At 33.5% G+C, this 17,945-nt stretch overlaps 2 protein-coding genes across 2 annotated transcripts; one reads left to right on the top strand and one right to left on the bottom strand.

The window, feature by feature from the left end:
• Positions 1–2,316: 2,316 nt before the first annotated feature.
• LOC102607033 (cyclin-dependent kinase F-4-like) lies at positions 2,317–3,483 on the bottom strand. Its single transcript, XM_006492666.2, has one exon. The coding sequence runs from the start codon at positions 3,481–3,483 to the stop codon at positions 2,317–2,319; it is 1,167 nt and encodes a 388-aa protein (XP_006492729.2).
• A 10,864-nt stretch (positions 3,484–14,347) lies between these two features.
• On the top strand, positions 14,348–17,185 carry LOC102614227 (peroxidase 15). The gene is made up of 4 exons (XM_006492609.4): positions 14,348–14,624; positions 15,027–15,218; positions 15,806–15,974; positions 16,504–17,185. The coding sequence occupies exons 1-4, from the start codon at positions 14,406–14,408 to the stop codon at positions 16,971–16,973; spliced, it is 1,050 nt and encodes a 349-aa protein (XP_006492672.1). The 5' UTR covers positions 14,348–14,405; the 3' UTR covers positions 16,974–17,185.
• The last annotated feature ends 760 nt before the right edge of the window (positions 17,186–17,945 follow it).

Genomic DNA, 17,945 nt, shown 5'->3' with positions numbered 1-17,945 from the left:
TAGCAACCGATTGAATATATGCGGATGATAGGGAGCAAGCTCAAGAGCATGTATCAATTGAAGTGGAGAAATTAGCAGATTCTTTCAGTAGGGAACTGAAGCCATTGCATCCCTTATCCGGAAAGTGTTCCATCTACAGAGTTCCTGAGACACGCGGCGTCTACATCCAAGTGATTACACTAAAAAATGATCTCAATTGGCCCGTTTCATCATGGAAAGGAACACCTAAAAGCCATGGAAGAGCACAAAAAAGGATACCTAACATACTTTCTTCAACAACTAAGGTACGCATGGCAAGTTTCTTTGCATTTATTAAGGAAAGGGAACCAAAATTGCGCAATTCTTATGCAGAAACCATTCCTCTTAATTGCAATGAGTTGGCAAAAATGGTTTTAGTGGATGCTGTCTTTCTCATTGAGCTCTTTCTTAGATATTTTGAACCTTATTTGAGAACTGACGATGATCGCATAATTGGAAAATCGAATTTGTACTTGGAAATACGGCACGACTCTCTGCTGCTAGAAAATCGGCTTCCACCATTCATTCTCAATGACCTCAATGACTTGTTTAATGTAGCCAAAACAGCAACCAATCAAAATGACTTTGTTGAGAAGTGAACAACAAATCTGGAATTGTGGTTAAATATGACATGTCAATCTTGTGTTCCAAGATTGGAAGATATGTCGGTTGAGTAGCAAAAGGGGGACGTATGACAAGCCTGGTAGATCAGCCAAGTGAATAAGTTAAGCACATGTTGAGGCACATGACTTCACGTATTCTAAACGGCAAAGAAAGGCTGCGTTTTGGATGAAGCTGCAACACGTGTTTTTGAGGCTGGTTTAAACAGCTGTTAATGCCGACCAAAATTGGTTAGCGTAAGTGGTTCGTCACTCTCACTCCTTAAGAGAGGTCAGGGGTTCAAGCCCCGCTCTCGTATGGAGTCACCACTTTGGCCAGTATTTTATCCCTTACGGGCCGATCCGATGCGAGCAGAGATTAATCTAAATTGTGGTACTGACTTAAATATGCCTCTTACAGTTGGGGCTCACTCAAAACCACCTCATGGTTCAGACAAAAAAAAAAAAAAAAAGCTGTTAATGCCGTTAATAGAAGCGGGAAAATTCTGGGTTTGTTACTAACAAACCCAGGGATGTAACACTGGCTTCTAGGGGTTGTTTCTAGAGCAATCTAGGCGTGTATATAAGGCTTCATGGTCTCGGTTTTGGCTAGCCTTAGTGTATGACAGTTTCTCAGATTGCATGTATCTTGAAAACACCAAATCAGTGAAAGTTCTTTCTCTCTTTCACAGTGGATGTAGGTCACTCGGTGGCTGAACCACTATAACTCTTGTGTGTTCGTGTGTGATTGTTTTTGCTCTTCTTTAAGCTTGCTATCTGTTGATTCGAATCTGTGGTTTCATAAAGTTTTAGTAGATCATAGTTGGTTCTTTGATTAAAGCTAATTCGAGTGGATCTTGGGGGATCAAGATCGGTTATTTGCTGATCTTGGTCCAACAGACTTGTACAGAAAAATTCCCTTTATTGCAATTACCTGTTATTGGTTCCGTGCAGATATGCTTCAATTTCTTCCAATACAGGAGAACTTGTTAGAAATCCACTTTTTCAGAGCACAGCATTTTGTTGACTTGCTTATACTCTGTCTTCCGCCATCCCAGCCGCGTGCCATAATTGAATTGAAAGATCAAAAGATACCCAGTGTAAAGTAACTTCACCAAGCCGGAGTCAAGTTTCAAACGGTGTCAAGCAAAAATCTACTTGACATTAAATTTAATCAAGGAATTCTGGAAATTCTATCTCTAACGGTATATTTTCATGACACAAAGCCTTTCTACAGGAATCTTATAGCTTTTGAGAGGATGCATGGCTACCCTTTATATTTTAATGACTGCATTATAGTGAGGTGTTACCTCGTCAGCACTCCAAACGATACGGAATTACTCATTCAAAATGAAATTATTAGGCTTGGGTACAGTGAACTACTTCCAACTATTCTTAGCAGCCTTTGTAAAGGCTGTTCAGGAAGTGGTTTATATACATACATACATGTATGTAATAATATATGTGTGTGTGTATATATGTATGTATGTATGTATGTATATATGTATGTGTGTATGTATGTGCGCGCGCGTGTGTATGTATTTGCTTATGGACTTACACTCATTGAATTCAACGTAACAGGTAATAGGGAAGTTGAGGAGATGAATATCGATGCATTGAATAATCTTTGACAGTACAATTAGTACGTACGTGGTTAGGTTTCTAAGTACAAATACAATAACCAGCCTTAACGTTTTCTTCAAAATCCGGGAGGCCTCGACATCATCAGCTGCTGCAATGGTTGCATGCGGGAAGCCAAAATCTCAGTTGTAGTCGCGTGACCAGTTTTATAAATCATGGAGGTTGCCGATTTGGCAGAGTTGATGATCCATTGATCATTGTTAGTTCTTTGCATCTCACATTTGAAGCACGGACATAATTGCCCATCATTCGGTACCTCAGAATATGTCAAAGAACGTCCTTGCATTGTGACTGTGGCAGTAGGGAACGCAACGGCTTCAAAATTATTGCAAAGAAGAGGCACCGATCGAGGAACAAAATGGCAACTCCGGAAGAAAGGATGTTCCAAAGCTTCCGCAGCCGTAGGCCTCATGTGTGGATTCCAGGAACAAAGCCATGAAATCAAGCTGATGGATTCTCGACTAGCTGATGGTAACAACTCACGCAGATTCACACCACCCATCTGCGGGAACTTCCAGTTGAGATTGCTGGCGAGTTGAATTCCAAGAGGCCAAGAATTCTCGGTGGGCCTTCCAATCACTTGGCAGATTCTGTAAATTTGATCAGCTGAATTTTTTCCCGGAAAAAGAATCCTGAAACTCAACATCTCGAACATAATAGCACCCATCGCCCACATATCCACTTCAGGTCCATATATCTCGGATAAAAGTAACACTTCAGGAGCTCGATACCAGCGAGTTGTAACATAATCAGTGCACGGCAGACTGGAATCAATTTCCTTCACCATTCCAAGATCCCCTATCTTGATCACACCTTTCGAAACAAGCAAGTTGGAAGGCTTTAGGTCACGGTGAAAATAACCCTGTCGGTGCATGTAATGGAGACCTTGAAACACTTGGAAACACAAGTTTCTGACTTCATCTTCAGAGAAATTTTGACCCGCTCTTTCTTTCATAAGTTTTAGAAGATCAGATTCCATGTACTCGAACACAATGAATACGTCTTCGTGTTCTTTGACAAGATTCCTCAATTTGACAATGTTGGGATGATTATTCATCTTCCTTAAACATTTAACTTCTTTCAGGTTCCTGCTCTCGTCCAAAGAAAAAATCTTCTTCTTCAATTTCTTGACAGCAACAAATTCACCACTCTTTTTATCAAGAGCCTGAAACACGTCGCCGTAACTCCCTGACCCAAGCTCCCTGATCTTTTCGTATTGCTCCATTTTTTTTTCAGTGCGATATATGGAACCAAATTTTTTTTCTGCACGGGTACTTATAATGTGACAATAACTTGCCGTACTGAATTAGGGAATAGTTTCCTATTCCCATTATATATTTATGTAATAACAATTACCCTAATTGAATAGGAAACTAATAAAAATTGCCTTATGTAATAACAATTACCCTAATTGAATAGGAAACTAATAACAATTGCCTTAATTGAATAGGAAACTAGTTTCCTAAATGAAATTAAAACTGTAGTAAGAAAAGGAAACGCGTACCAGAACCGCACTAGGAAAAGGTTATATTAGTAACTTTACATATATAATTAATTATCTAAGTACATCAAATTTTTTTAATATAACCAGATAGGCTTGTTAATTTACAAACTACTGTAATATAAGTTACGTAAATACATCAAATTAACCAAATAGGCCATTACGAATTTCACAGTTTCCCCCTTTTTTTATTTTCTTTTTGTGTTGCCAGTGTTCGCTAAAAGAAGAGACTGCCAAAACCAATAATGAGAAATGTAGGTAAAAAAATGTTACCATAAGAGTTCATGCATGATTTCATTTGATCCAATTAATGAACATATTGAGAAGTAAAATTAGGCAAATCTTTATTGCAGTCTTATTACATACTTATTCAAGAAATCACAGAAAACACAAAACCTGCACACTTATAAATAGAAACACATAATCCAATGTTTTTTTTTGTACGAAATTAGGATATGTAATGTCTCACGGTGCTCGGAAGGATGTAAATGATCAGCTTATCAGGAATTGCATCCTTAGATTAGCAATTTGGGTGGACTTAAGTCCATACCAAGATCAAAACCGCAAAGCCCGAAGCTTGAAAAAAAAAATTATGATTTTTGTTCAAAATGTCATTTATATTATTCAACATTGTTTATTTTATATTGTTGTTTTATAAATATCCTCCTATTTTACTTTCTGTGTCACTTGACATATACGATGACAATCTATCTTTATTATTTTTTAATACCATTAATGATAATGTTGAAATATAGGTGATGAAAGAGAGGATTTGGGGCGAACTTTTATTCGTTAATATCAAATATTTGCCAATTGGATTTTTTCAGAATCCGACTCTTCAATTCCACGACTGCTCTTATACAATCCTCATCCCCGGGAAAAATGAGAGATCTTGGAGAATTGGACTAAGAAGTTTTCACTTGTCAGTTCATAAATTTGAAGGGAGTCTATTCAGTCTAATATCAATTAAGGAAGAAGATGATGTATCGAACAAACAGGCCAAGATTCTCTTCTGAGAAAATATGATAAGGGTGCTTTGTTTCATGCCGTCGGATTCATATTTTGGCAAAAAAAAAAAAAATGTTTCAAAGGTTTCGACAAACTAATGAAAATAAAATCATAGCGCACTTGGTAATGACGATCCTCGCATTTTTACCAAATTCTGACATTTAGGGACTCGAAATTTTTACTTATATATGGTAGTTTTGTAACTATAGGAAACTGAGAATTTTTATATCTTAGTAACAAAATTCGGATTTGGTGTTAATTTTTTTGTCCAATAGCTTCTATCTTTTTCCAAGTATTCATAAAGGAAATACAATGGAATAGGAGGAATGTATCGTGAAATTACAAATCATAAATTGGGACTTTAAAAATAACAATGATTACAGTTAAAACAATGATATACCAATTAAAATAGTAATTACAACAATGAGATAACATCATAAAATATGACATAAAAATAGAATACAAATTAAGGCCTTAATGTAGGGTGGGCAAAAAAGTTAGGGTCGGCCTAGCTTAGGCCCGTGGACTTTAGGCTCTACTTGCTTCGTGATACCATGGATATGGGCAAAAAAATTTAAAAACTACTGTGAATGGGCTTAGTTAATGGTTTACAAAAAAAGTATGGGCTTTATAATTTATAAATTGAAAATATATAAATTATAAATATTATTTGTGGTTTATTATATTGTGTTGCTAGTATTTTATGTATTTGACCATTTATCTATTACGTATTGGATAATCATTATTAATTTAAATATTTTTTTTAACTTTTAGCTTTATTAAAAGTTAATGGAAGCATGCTTGGACTGTCCAAGTTTAGATAGACTTTTGGAGGGTGTGGACCTATTACTAATAACATGGACTTAGGTCTGAGCTTGAAAAAGCTCTGTCCAAACCCATAATTTGCCATCCCTACCTGCATAATACTATAGCTTCATTAAAATGGATTCGCCTCTTGCTATCAAGTGCTTTAGGATTTGAACAACATTTGTTTTCCTGCAAACAATGGTAATGAATAACTCTGGCGCTCCAAGAGGTTATTGTACAGTGTCTAAACTTTATGAAAATTGGATATATGATAGAGGTATTGAAGTTCTTCTCTTCTTATTCTTCTATCGTAATTTCTCTTATATTGTTCCTAGCCACTTTCTTGAAATGAAGATGAATGTCAATACATAGAATTCTATGAGAGGCATTTTTATCCACAAATTTGACTACTTAAATTTTGTAATTGGTGTATTTAATTCCTTATTAAGTACCGTAGCTAATTAAAAGTATAATTGTTGCTCGTTAAACCTTTTATTTAATTCTTAAATTAAATTTAAAATGTAACCGCGGTTTCATTAACCACATATTAAATTCTGGATTTAATCTCATATTAAAATATAAATTTAATTGGCTATTATAAATTCCGAATTAATGGCAGTTACAAGTGATATATTCTGGAATTGATTTTGTAATTAATTTTAAATTTAACACTACTACAATTTTTTGTAACTCCAACTCTTACTCACTGCAATTAATGGTGTAATTTGTGTGTTGTCATTCACCCTATCTTCGTTTTGAGTATAAAAGTACATCTTATTACTTTTCACTTACACAAAGTAGATCCATTCAAAATTATGCTTTAAAATAGTAATTTATTATGATCCTTTTCCAACCATATTTGTATGTCAAAGCATTTGATCATTTTACATTCAAAACCAATATAGCGAGCTAATGTAAAATAAAAAAAAATTATAAGTACAATATAACGTTGATAGTGTGTAGTTTATGTAATATTTAATTGAAAACACAATAAACTAGTTAGGGTTGGCAAAACGAATAAACAAATTGTATTTAAATCGAATTGTAAACAAATTGGGTCAAAATTCTGCTAATTCGGATTCGATTAATTTATTAAACGAATTGAAATCTTAGTATTCGGATTCAATTCATTTATTAAATGAATATTTGGTTTGATTTGTTTAATTCAAAATTAATAAACAAATCAAATCGAATCTAGATTCGTTTACAATTTGTTTATCCTATAAGGAATTGAATTGAATATGAATTTATTTACAAAAATATAATTAATAAACAAAAATTAAGTAAAATAAAATATAAAAAGACCATAAATTTAACATCCTACAAAATACAAACTCATTATCATTTATAATTACTATATTAGCCTTCAGACTTTAAATAGTTTAATTAAATGAACTTAAACGATTGATCATATTCGATTCGTTTATAACTCATTTACTAAACGAGTTAACGAATTAATGTCCTCAAACCCAGACTAGACCCGTTTAATTAGCGAATCTAATCGAATTCACCTACTTATTAAACGAATCAATTTTTTTCAAATCCAAACCCATTTAGTTTGCATCAAATCAAATCAAATAAATGAATCCTAACCCAAATTGCCACCCCCTAAAACTAGTTTTACAATATTCTTAATGGCACCAAAATCATATTATTTTTTACTTCGTCAGAGGAGACAGTGCCTTAATTGGGCCGGATAACTTGATCGTTTCACATTTGCATCTCTTCCCCTCAATTTTGTGTTGTTGCCATTGATTGAAATTTCTTGCTTCGTTCGGGTATCCACGCATGTAATTACTTCTTTTAAAAGATCCTTATAACCATTTTTAATTTAGCAATGTGAGGAACCCTGAATCTGCCACATCAAGTTAATATGTTACTCCTGTATGTTAAAGTACGTTTAACTTGATGTGACTTCTAAAGAAAATCGTCACATTAGTTCGGGTTAACATTCTAAACTTTTATTGCCTTCTCGTATTCGGTTTTCGGGTAACTTATTCCATTTGGCAAACCAGCTTGCAAAGAGTTTTCAGCTGCACGATGGGTAACGTTAATTAAAGGCAAAGAAAAAGTGTTAATTAAGCGTAGCTTTCGACTTCATGTTCGTTAATATCAAATCTAAACAACGGATGTGCTCGATCAACTTACAAAACAACTATTGATAAATTGAAATTCACTAAAATTTGATACAAATTCAAGGATCAACGATGCCAAATAGGTTACTATTTGATCCATTTCATCGAAAGCTTGACGTCATGAAGAGCAAAGCACCCCCATTATCATCGGAGAGCAGATATAATTTTCTCATATCATGTCAGAATCCTCATCTGTCTATTTGACACATCGATCTTCTCCCTTGACAGGAATTAGACTCTCTTTAAATTTATAAACCGAAAAAGAAAAACTTCTTAGTCCAAGATCTCTCAATTCCTGGGTACCACTTATCAGGATCACACAACAACAGCTGTTCACTTGGAGAGCCTGATTTTACACAAAAAAAGAAAAAAAGAAAAAAAACATCATTCTTCCTAAGCCCAAGTGTGGTTCATATAATATCACCTTTTGATCATCACAAAAGGTGATCCAACAATACTGAATGGGCACTAAATCTCTTGGAACACCTCATTGCCATGTCAAATGAAATAATCATTAGGCACATAGTTACTATTATCACTCAAATTCGATAAACAGTAAAAAGTCCATCCAAGCTTTTGCACGGCGAATTAAAAGAGTTATCAAAATGATTTGATTCGAAGCATATTAATTCCTTCCAAGAGTTAGTACTTAGGTTTTATATACTGTACAAAGTGAGAATTCATGCAAATGCAAGCACGCATCATTTGTGCTTTTGTAGCGAAATAAGTTAATCGAAACCAACTTGTAGTCATTGCGTCTGGGATTCAATCAAATCCAACACGAGTGCAGTAAATGTTCGTTTTCGGTGGACCTGTAGCTCTATAACGTGGGAGAATTCCGTAATCTATAGTTGTGAGATTGATAAGTAATTTTCAGTTCAGAAAGGGAAGTAAGAGAAACAGAGAAGGAATATGAATTGATTAGAAGGAAAAAGACATTTTTATTCTCCCCGGTACAAGTTCAATAAGGCCTCTTAAATAGACTTGTACACATACCAAGAGATTGAAAACTACAAAAGAGGAAAATTGCTTGAAAATAGGAACATGAACAACTAAAATGGAAACGTCCACAACCGCCATTGAATACATGCAGCCACTACTCTATTTTATTCTACCATATCAGAGATTTCGTTAAGCAAAGTGATCTTAATGTTGCGAACCGCCCAAGTTGCTAGCCCAATTATCCACAATTCCAGGCCAAGAGCCCAAGACAAGGTCAAGGGTGCTAGCTTGGCCCGATTCCGGAAATTTCTAGGCAACTCTAGCACACTCAAGCTTGTACATATCTAAAATTCTCTACACATTTCTAACTTATGTAAATATCTAGAATTCTAGGTGACTTGGTATAATTCTCTAGAATTGTAGAGCTTGGCAAGCCTCCCGTATAAATAGGGCATGACATTAGGCATTTGAGCTACAAGCTTAGAGTAAGCAATTCAAGCATTCTTGTAAGCTCTCTTGTAATCTCTCTTGTGAGTAATACAATTTCACTCTTTTGGCTCCATTGCTCTCTTCTCTCTAACTCTTCGAAAACCTCTAAGCTTAGCTAGTTGAAAAGCTCAAATGCTTACTTAGCAACCTTCGGCAAGAGTTGTCTAAGTACCGCATGGGTTCGTTGCGCAAAACACTTACCTCGTGACATTAAGCTCCAAATATACTAATAGAGAAGATGGACCCCAGGGACAGGCCTGGGGAGATGCTCATCAAGATATTGCAATGATAAGTCTATCAATGTATCATCAGGAAACATAAAAAAAAAAAAAAATTCTAGGATAATCATATGAATCACCATTTTCAATTATCTAAATGAAAAATTAGACGGGTTTTGACCTTTTTTAGGTGTTTTGTAATGAAACTTAGGTTTCCTGTACATTAAGCAATACCAAGATTTACAAACAAACTCAAATCGCCAAAGAGATTTTACAAAGAATTTCAATCACCAAATCTTCATTATAATGCAAATCTTTTCTAATCAAATTTAATTAAAATAATGGAATACTAAAATGAATATCAAGCTGATTTCTCACGTTCATTAGCAAGATTGAAATTAATGAGAATGCATAATCGTGGACTGGCAAATTCGGAGAACGTTGACGATTGGAAAGCATTAAGAGCTTTTAGTTTAGTCCAATAATTATTAGCTTTTTTTGGGTAAACACTCTTTTTATTCTTTTAGGTTTCGGCTAATTATGCAATTAGCTTATGAATTTTTAAAAATTATTCAAACCATCCTTATTTATGTTGAAATTCACTCAACGCACTTTTCACTTGAAGTAGGTAATTAGACTTGTCTGTTCTTGTTGGAATTTAAGAGTAAATCAGACAAAACTACTTAGGTAGAATTGCATTAAGGATGAAATTTATTATAAAATTAAATTTTAAAAATCTGTTTTTCACCGACCTTTTTAAAATTCTTAAAATATAAGTACCTTGTACACTTGGCTCACATAAAGATATAAATAAATCACAAGATTGATTAATTTAAATCATGAAAAAGTAAAAGTCCAAAGGGAGATATATTCCACGCATATACCGTGCCGCATCGTTATTTCTAACTTATTAAAATTTTAAATTCAAACCGAATGATTGAAATCATCATCTAAAATCAAACAAATCTCATGCATGCACCAACCGAAGCCACTTTCCAGGTGTAAAATGGGCTAGTCAACTCATGCAATTATCAACAATATATCCTCTTTCTTTGCATCATCTATTTCTTTGGCATTTAATTTCTATCATTTTCTTACCGTCCAAACAGGCGCATGCTTCCAGATAGGTGTAAAGATATCTTCTCCCCACCTAACTTTATTAGCACAATCACGTTACATAAGAAAATAGTAAACATTGTTGGGTAATTGGTCTTTATTTAATTTGAAAAGAGCTATTTGCATTTCTTTATTAATAAGAGTTTCCAAGCATTGAAGATTTGCCTGTATTTGAGTGAGCAAAAGATATACAGCTTAGTCATCAGATTACAAAACAGGTTAACTAATTTATTGACAACAACTAACTAAGATCTTGTCATTTGACAAACTTTTAGTTTTAAGATCATTTAGGAATATTAGCACAATAATTGTAATCTAAGCCAAAAAGAAAAAAGACATATTTTGGTGACATAATGGCCACATATAATTTACTCACATCTCAACGCTCTATATAACAAGATAACCAGAAAATCCTGAAATTGTTTGCCTATGGATAGAGATATTAGATAGTCTGTGTTTTATTTTCTTGACGTAGGGTCATATGAACAATGAATTATAGACAAAGATTGAAAGAAACATATATTTTAAATTATAATCGAAAATCTTCCATACAATATTATTTAAACAGATTATTTACTTATCAGTTCCTTAAATTTTAGGTAACGTCGTAATCATATTCATATTATATTATATACACTTCATGAACACGCGTTATTCAATCGTCTCAAATTATTGAAGTTTTAGTAAGAACATATAATTTTTATGTTTTTTTTTTCTTTTTCCCTTTTATTTCAATTAGGAGTATTCATTATGGAAATGTAAAGGTAATTCAGATTTGTTCATACAAGTGAATTCAGAATATTTACGAGTCTCCACATACAAAAGCATGAAAAACGCTATAGTTTTATTAGTTACAGATCAGTCATGAGATATGCTCCGATCCCCATCACTCCTTGTCACGTGTAAGTCGAACATTTTCTTTTAGTTCTTATCATATAAAAAGATAGTCTAAACTCACTTATATATGAGTATGACTGTTTATGGGTTTAAAGTTTAAGATGTGAGAATTGATCAATTACATTTAATTAATTATCCCAAAGTTCTTTCAAAAGTAGTTTTGGGATAATTTTTCTATTTTTGGCAGATATTAGATATTGTCATCATCACTAAACTAAACACCATTTTCCATTTAAATAGGAAAACACAAAAAGGAAAGATAGAATAACGCCAGAATAAAATTCGGTGAGTTGTTGAAGGATTTATGGAAAGTGACAGAAATTGTGTTTTAACTTTTTAACTTTTTACTTTTTTGAAGAAAAGTTGAAAGCTTAAGCAGCACAAATTAATGTTGCTTTTACGATTTTGTACTTGCTGCGTAACATTTTCTTTCTTCAAATATTATATTAAACATACCGGAATAAAATTCGGTGAGTTGTTGAAGGATTTATGGAAAATGACAGAAATAGTGTTTTTACTTTTTACTTTTTACTTTTTTGAAGAAAAGTTGAAAGCTTAAACACCACCAATTAATGTTGCTTTTACGATTTTGTACTTGTTGCATAACATTTTCTTTCTTCAACTATAATATTAAACATATTTCTTTATTGAAAAATTCTTTAGATTGTGCGTTCAAATCAGTTCAATTATTAATTCTCTTAACTTAAAATAAAAGATCCGGGAATCAGAAGCCAGTTTGATATTTATTATTTAGATTACAATTTTTAAAATACTTTATCAGTGGCGAGATTTGAAATCACAAATAAACATCAATTTTCATTGTTTAAAGCCAATACGGAAAAAATTAACAGCATAACATTCTCAAAAAAAAAAAAAAAAGAGCAAAAACATATCATTTTCAGAATGTCATTCATCACGTTATTAATTATTTAACACTACTTGTGCTTCAATCAATTAATTATCTATAAACTGACAAAATAATAATTCAATATAAAGAAAAAAGGATAAAAGTCTACGAGGTTGAAATGAAAGGTTTCGACTTTCGAGTATGTGGAATCCACAAGCCACATACAGTGGACATTCGCATGGCATGGACTAAATCCAACATTATAATTTATATGTTGAATTCTTGAAACCTAATTAAGTCGATCGGAATTTAAGTTGATTTATTTTTTTTCACAAACAAATGAAATTTTGGATATTACAAATGGGGAGCTATTGTTCTTCAATTTCTCACCCTTAGTCACCAGAAAACTACAGTAGAGGCCAATTGCGTTTTTTTTTTGCACAAAGTTTGGCCAAAAAACACTTTCACTTTTAGTGTGGTTCTGGTTTGAACCTCTTATTTTTTTTTGGGTTTACTGATATTTCCAGTCCTGCTTTTTAGAAATAGCACCCCAATTATAATTGCACCCATGCCAATCCTTGAAAACATATTATTTTGTAAGCCCCCCTGAATCAATTATTACCCTTGCAGGCAGGCAAATAGATTTTTCATTTCTACACATTCTTCGGCAGCATACGTGCCTAACGTTTTTTTCCCTTTAGTTAGTAGTAAAACTTCATTTTTGATAATCTACATGACTCATTAAAGTTGAAGCGGGAGTCAGAAGCAATCATGACGAACTTACATAATGCCTAAAAATGGTGCACTTCTTGCTTTGTAGCTCAATAAAGTTTCAATGGCATCAAAATGGACGTACATAAACTACTCTGCCAATATTGCCATGCCATGAATCATTTTATTTAAAAGAAAGACATGTCCATATATAAATGACATACATTGCAGCATCTAATTGCACAAACAGTAGTTTCTGAATCAAAATGCATTTTAGTTTTTTCGCCAATTCTTTGAGAACACACGGCTGGGGAGAACATGTACATACATAATAGAAAATACTATATATATATTAACTGTAAAATCTTAAACTTTTCTTGCCTAATAAAACAAATTTTTCATCAGTTATGAAACCAGCTCAGCAGTATATAAAAATAATTTTAAAATTGAAATTGGATATTCATCTTAATTTTCCATCCATAAAACTATATACTCATAATTCAGCGAATTATTCCTTGAAAGTTATAAGGAAAGCAAGAAGATAAATATTGTATTTTCTTAAACTGACAAATCTAATTCTTTCGTAGAAAATTCCCATTCATTCTCTTTGGTTAAACATATATGATTTAAGGATAAGTGGAGCTGTGCAGGAGTTTCGAATAATTTATTTTAAGGATAAAATCGTAATTATAAAAATATAAAGAGATAGGGTGCTGTTACATAAAAAGTGCAGTGAAAATTGGGATAAATGTTCTTTTGACCTTTAAGGTTTGAGACAATTATCTATCTAGTCTTTGTATTTTAAAAAAAATTATTTTAAAAATATATGTCTTAGTCAAAATTATTTACTTAATTATTCTCCTTTTTTACCTTAACATGTCAGATTTATTTGAATTTTAAGTTACATGCAAGATAAAAAAAAATATTTTACCCACTTTAAAAATTAGATCCAATAGTGAGATGAATTATATAAGCTCATCTTTTTAATATCCATGTTGTATTACATTTTCTTTTGTTTAATAAGGAAAATGAAAGAAAAGGTTCTTATGGAGACAAGAAATCTCATCCACTAAATAACAATCTTTGCCCTATATTATTATTAGAACTCGGGTGACCACAGATACAAAGTGCATTCACAATCAACCGAGCTACACATGACATACTTCTGGAATACTGAGATGCAAATAATTAATGATCGTTACCACCTCAAAGTATGTGGAGAAAAATATGCTTTCACCAAACTATAGTGAGAAAATCGATAATGTAATTATCTCACCATATAAGTTAAGCTTTTGTTTTCAAACAGTAGACTTTTACAATACAATGTGAAACTTCTTAGTTTGGTTGGCTATAAATAAAGAGGCGCGTATATAGAAGACGTTGCCAAGTTCTACTCCTGTTTAATTTGGTTGGCTATAAATAAAGAGGCGCGTACATAGAAGGCTCAGAAATAACTCTCATTCTCATCATTGCAAAATGGCTTCTCTTCGTTATCTTATTGCAGCTGCTCTTGTAGTTGCATTTGTGCTTGAGGGATCATCACCAGCCCAAGCTCAACTTTCTCCCTTTTTTTATTCTTCCACATGCCCTAATGTAACCAACATAATTCGGGAGGTGCTTCAGAATGCTTTCTTGTCCGATATTCGTATCGGTGCCAGCCTCATCAGGCTTCATTTCCATGACTGTTTTGTTAATGTAATCAATCTCCACTCTTTGATTTTTCTTCTTCTTCAATTAATATTTTAAAACACGAGTTAAAGTCCTCTCCTAATATGAATTCTGCTTACTATTTTTTAAAAATCTTGTGTAACAAGTCTATTATTAGTAATATATGATTGAAATATAACCACGTACACTTATATCCTTACCTTCTAATAATCACAATTAAGCTCAGGAAAAGCTTACGTCATGAGGGAATCATGGTCTTCAAAACTTATATTACAATAAGGCAATTTGTATATATGTATGTTTATTCAAAAAAGAAAATGCACAAGTTTGCATTATTTTTCTTAATCGTAAGATAAGAAGAATCTACCTAATTATTAAATTAACGATACAACAGCAGTTGATCACAACAAGTTTTTGATGTTATTTCAGGGCTGTGATGCATCGATTTTGCTGGACAATACTACTACCATAGACAGTGAGAAATTTGCTGCGCCAAATAATAATTCGGCGAGGGGTTTTGAAGTTGTTGATGACATGAAAGCTGCGGTTGAAAGGGCCTGTCCAGGCGTTGTTTCCTGTGCTGATATTCTTACTATTGCAGCTGAAGAATCTGTTGCTCTGGTATGTGTGAATTTCTATTAACAAGTCCTCATCTTTCTCGACTACATATTTTATGCTTAAAAGTGATTAAATTACTATGGTATCAGAGTGTAAGTTTGACTTTACATTCGTGTTGGAATTTTCAGACCCTGAGTACTTTAACTAAATGAATCCACATGCTTAGTTTTGAGCGGCAACAGTCCATCGAAATTACCATGTTGACTTCGTGATAGCACCTGGTCAAAGTTTACCGTATGAAAAGGGAAGGCTTTTCCTTCACCCCCACCCCCCCCCCCCCCCAAAAAAAAAACACAAAAAAAAAGGTGATGCGATTCATCGAGGACACGTCAGTTTTACGTGCTGGGTTCCAGTATATATTTTGAAAAAAAAAAAAAATCTTCTTTATATGATACAGTCTGGTTGAACCGTTCACTCAAAATTATAACGTCGGGAAACTGCTAATTTTGGGTGCAACAAGACCCATATAAATATTAGCCAAATAGAGTCGGAAAGATTAATTGCATGTGTATTTCTAATTTTAGTTAAATTTGTTTATTATGCATCTCTCAAGTGATGCTTTTGACTAATGATCGTGGTTTTGGTAACAGTCAGGGGGTCCTGCATGGACAAATCTATTGGGAAGAAGAGACAGCAGAACAGCAAACAGGACTCTTGCAAATGAAAATCTTCCAGGACCGAACAATAGTCTTGAGAGGCTCAAAGATAGATTCAGAAATGTTGGCCTCAACGACAATTTTGATCTTGTTGCACTCTCCGGTAATATTTGCTTTTACGCCCTTTGACTTGAGTACAAACAGACCTTGGAGTCTTTTGGGATAAAGCAGTATTGGAGCCAGAATTAGAAACCTGGATGTGGAAAATTTTTTAATGCCAATACTGAGTCTTGAAATCTTAGAGATAGTTTAAATGTTGAATATCTTATTTAAAAAGAAAAAATAAATTTTGATAAGGATGAGAAATCTCATCCACTAAATATCAATTTTTTTCTCATTATTACTCTTACTAAGACGACCACCGACACAAAGCACATTCATACTCTACAGCACCTAGGAGGCTTGACTGAATATCCTAATGATGCGAAGAAACTGTGTTTTTTAAAGTTTGACATTGGTGATTAGGAATATGTTAAAACGTTTGACAAATTTACTCCCCTTAATCACATCATGAAATTTGAATTGCTTCCCAAAAAGAAAAGTGAGAACCACCATAATGAAACTCAGTTATTATCCTTAATTTGTATGAATTTGAGTAAAAATAACAAAGATCGGCTATGCATGTTTTTCAGGAGCTCACACATTTGGAAGGGCTCAGTGCCGAACTTTTAGCGATAGATTATTCAATTTCAACAACACTGGCAATCCAGACCCAACACTTAACACAACCCTCTTACAGCAACTTAGGCAACTATGCCCACAAGGTGGAAACGGCAGCGTTCTAACTAATCTTGATGTCACAACACCTGATTTGTTTGACAACAAATACTTCTTCAATCTTCAAATCAGCAAGGGCCTTCTGCAGAGTGATCAAGAGTTGTTTTCGACTCCCGGTGCCGATACCACTGCCATTGTCAATGTCTTTAGTAGCAACCAGGCTGCTTTCTTTAAAAGCTTTGTGATTTCAATGATAAGAATGGGGAATTTGAAACCATTGACAGGCAATCAAGGGGAGATTAGATCGAACTGCAGGAGGGTCAACGGAAACAGTAATATAGAAACCAGATCATCGTCAGAGGGTGATTTGATCAGCTCTTTCTAAATAAGCTAGTTTGCAGCACATGTGAGAGATAGAGTTTGTGGGTAACAAACTCGTGAATTTACTCCTATGTTTTGCCTGAAACATGCTTTTTTATTTTCAATAAACTAAGGTTGTGTTTGTGTATTCACATCCTTGCTTTCTATGTATCAGAAATCCTTGTCATACAGTATGTGTGTATTTTTTTTCCTATGTCATCGGTACGCATTGTCATCTGAGTCACTTTCCAGTTTTTAGTGATCCATTTTATCCTCCAGCTTTAAAATATTAACCGGAAAAAAACCTTATTCTTACATATTTCTTTCTATTTCTACTTTTTGTCAAATATCCGTAGTTTGACAAAATAGTAGGGAAGAATCTTTTATTTTCAAAAATACTCATACATAGCTTTTTTTATGGGATAACAAAACTTATTTTTAGACAAATTTTAAAAATCCATTTGACAATTTTTGGGGTCTGTGTGTACCAAAAAAGAGCCTATATAATTTCTAAAACCAATAGAATCTCCGTACTATTTCACTAAACCATTTCGCAAGGCAAACACTAACTGACAACTGCTGTAAGTTACAGCACTCACAAAAATATGCATGAACAGTAATAAATGGTGGGTCCCATGTAATTTTTGTGTGTGCTGTAACTTACAGCTGGCTGTAAGTTAGGGGCTCCCATTTCGCAATTATTATGATCCTTTTTCCCCATAAAAGAAAGGGAAATTTGTAACCTACCCCCAAATAAATTGACGTTTTGCACTCTGCACCCACTAAAATTGACATGTTGCACCGTGTCCCCAATTCCGTTAGTTTTTAAGTTATTTTAAACAGCTCCGTTTGATTTTTTATCTAATGACAAAAATGCCCCTTTAAGTTTGATTACACAAAAACGCCCCTTCTTCTTCTCCATTTCTAACGAGCTTATATGTACATTGTCACCATTTTATTTTTCTCCAAAAAAATCTTATCAGGTTATATAAAATAC

Source organism: Citrus sinensis, chromosome 2, assembly GCF_022201045.2.
Source record: "Citrus sinensis cultivar Valencia sweet orange chromosome 2, DVS_A1.0, whole genome shotgun sequence".
NCBI classification, from domain to species: domain Eukaryota; kingdom Viridiplantae; phylum Streptophyta; class Magnoliopsida; order Sapindales; family Rutaceae; genus Citrus; species Citrus sinensis.
This window is presented reverse-complemented; position numbering and strand designations above follow the sequence as displayed.

Bases quoted from the DNA above. Each gene is read 5' to 3' on its own strand.
- LOC102607033 (XM_006492666.2), bottom strand. From the start codon at position 3,483: ATGGAGCAATACGAAAAGATCAGGGAGCTTGGGTCAGGGAGTTACGGC.
- LOC102614227 (XM_006492609.4), top strand. From the start codon at position 14,406: ATGGCTTCTCTTCGTTATCTTATTGCAGCTGCTCTTGTAGTTGCATTT. The intron at 15,219-15,805 runs GTATGTGTGAAT...TTTTGGTAACAG, and splicing joins CTGAAGAATCTGTTGCTCTG to TCAGGGGGTCCTGCATGGAC. The intron at 15,975-16,503 runs GTAATATTTGCT...CATGTTTTTCAG, and splicing joins TGATCTTGTTGCACTCTCCG to GAGCTCACACATTTGGAAGG.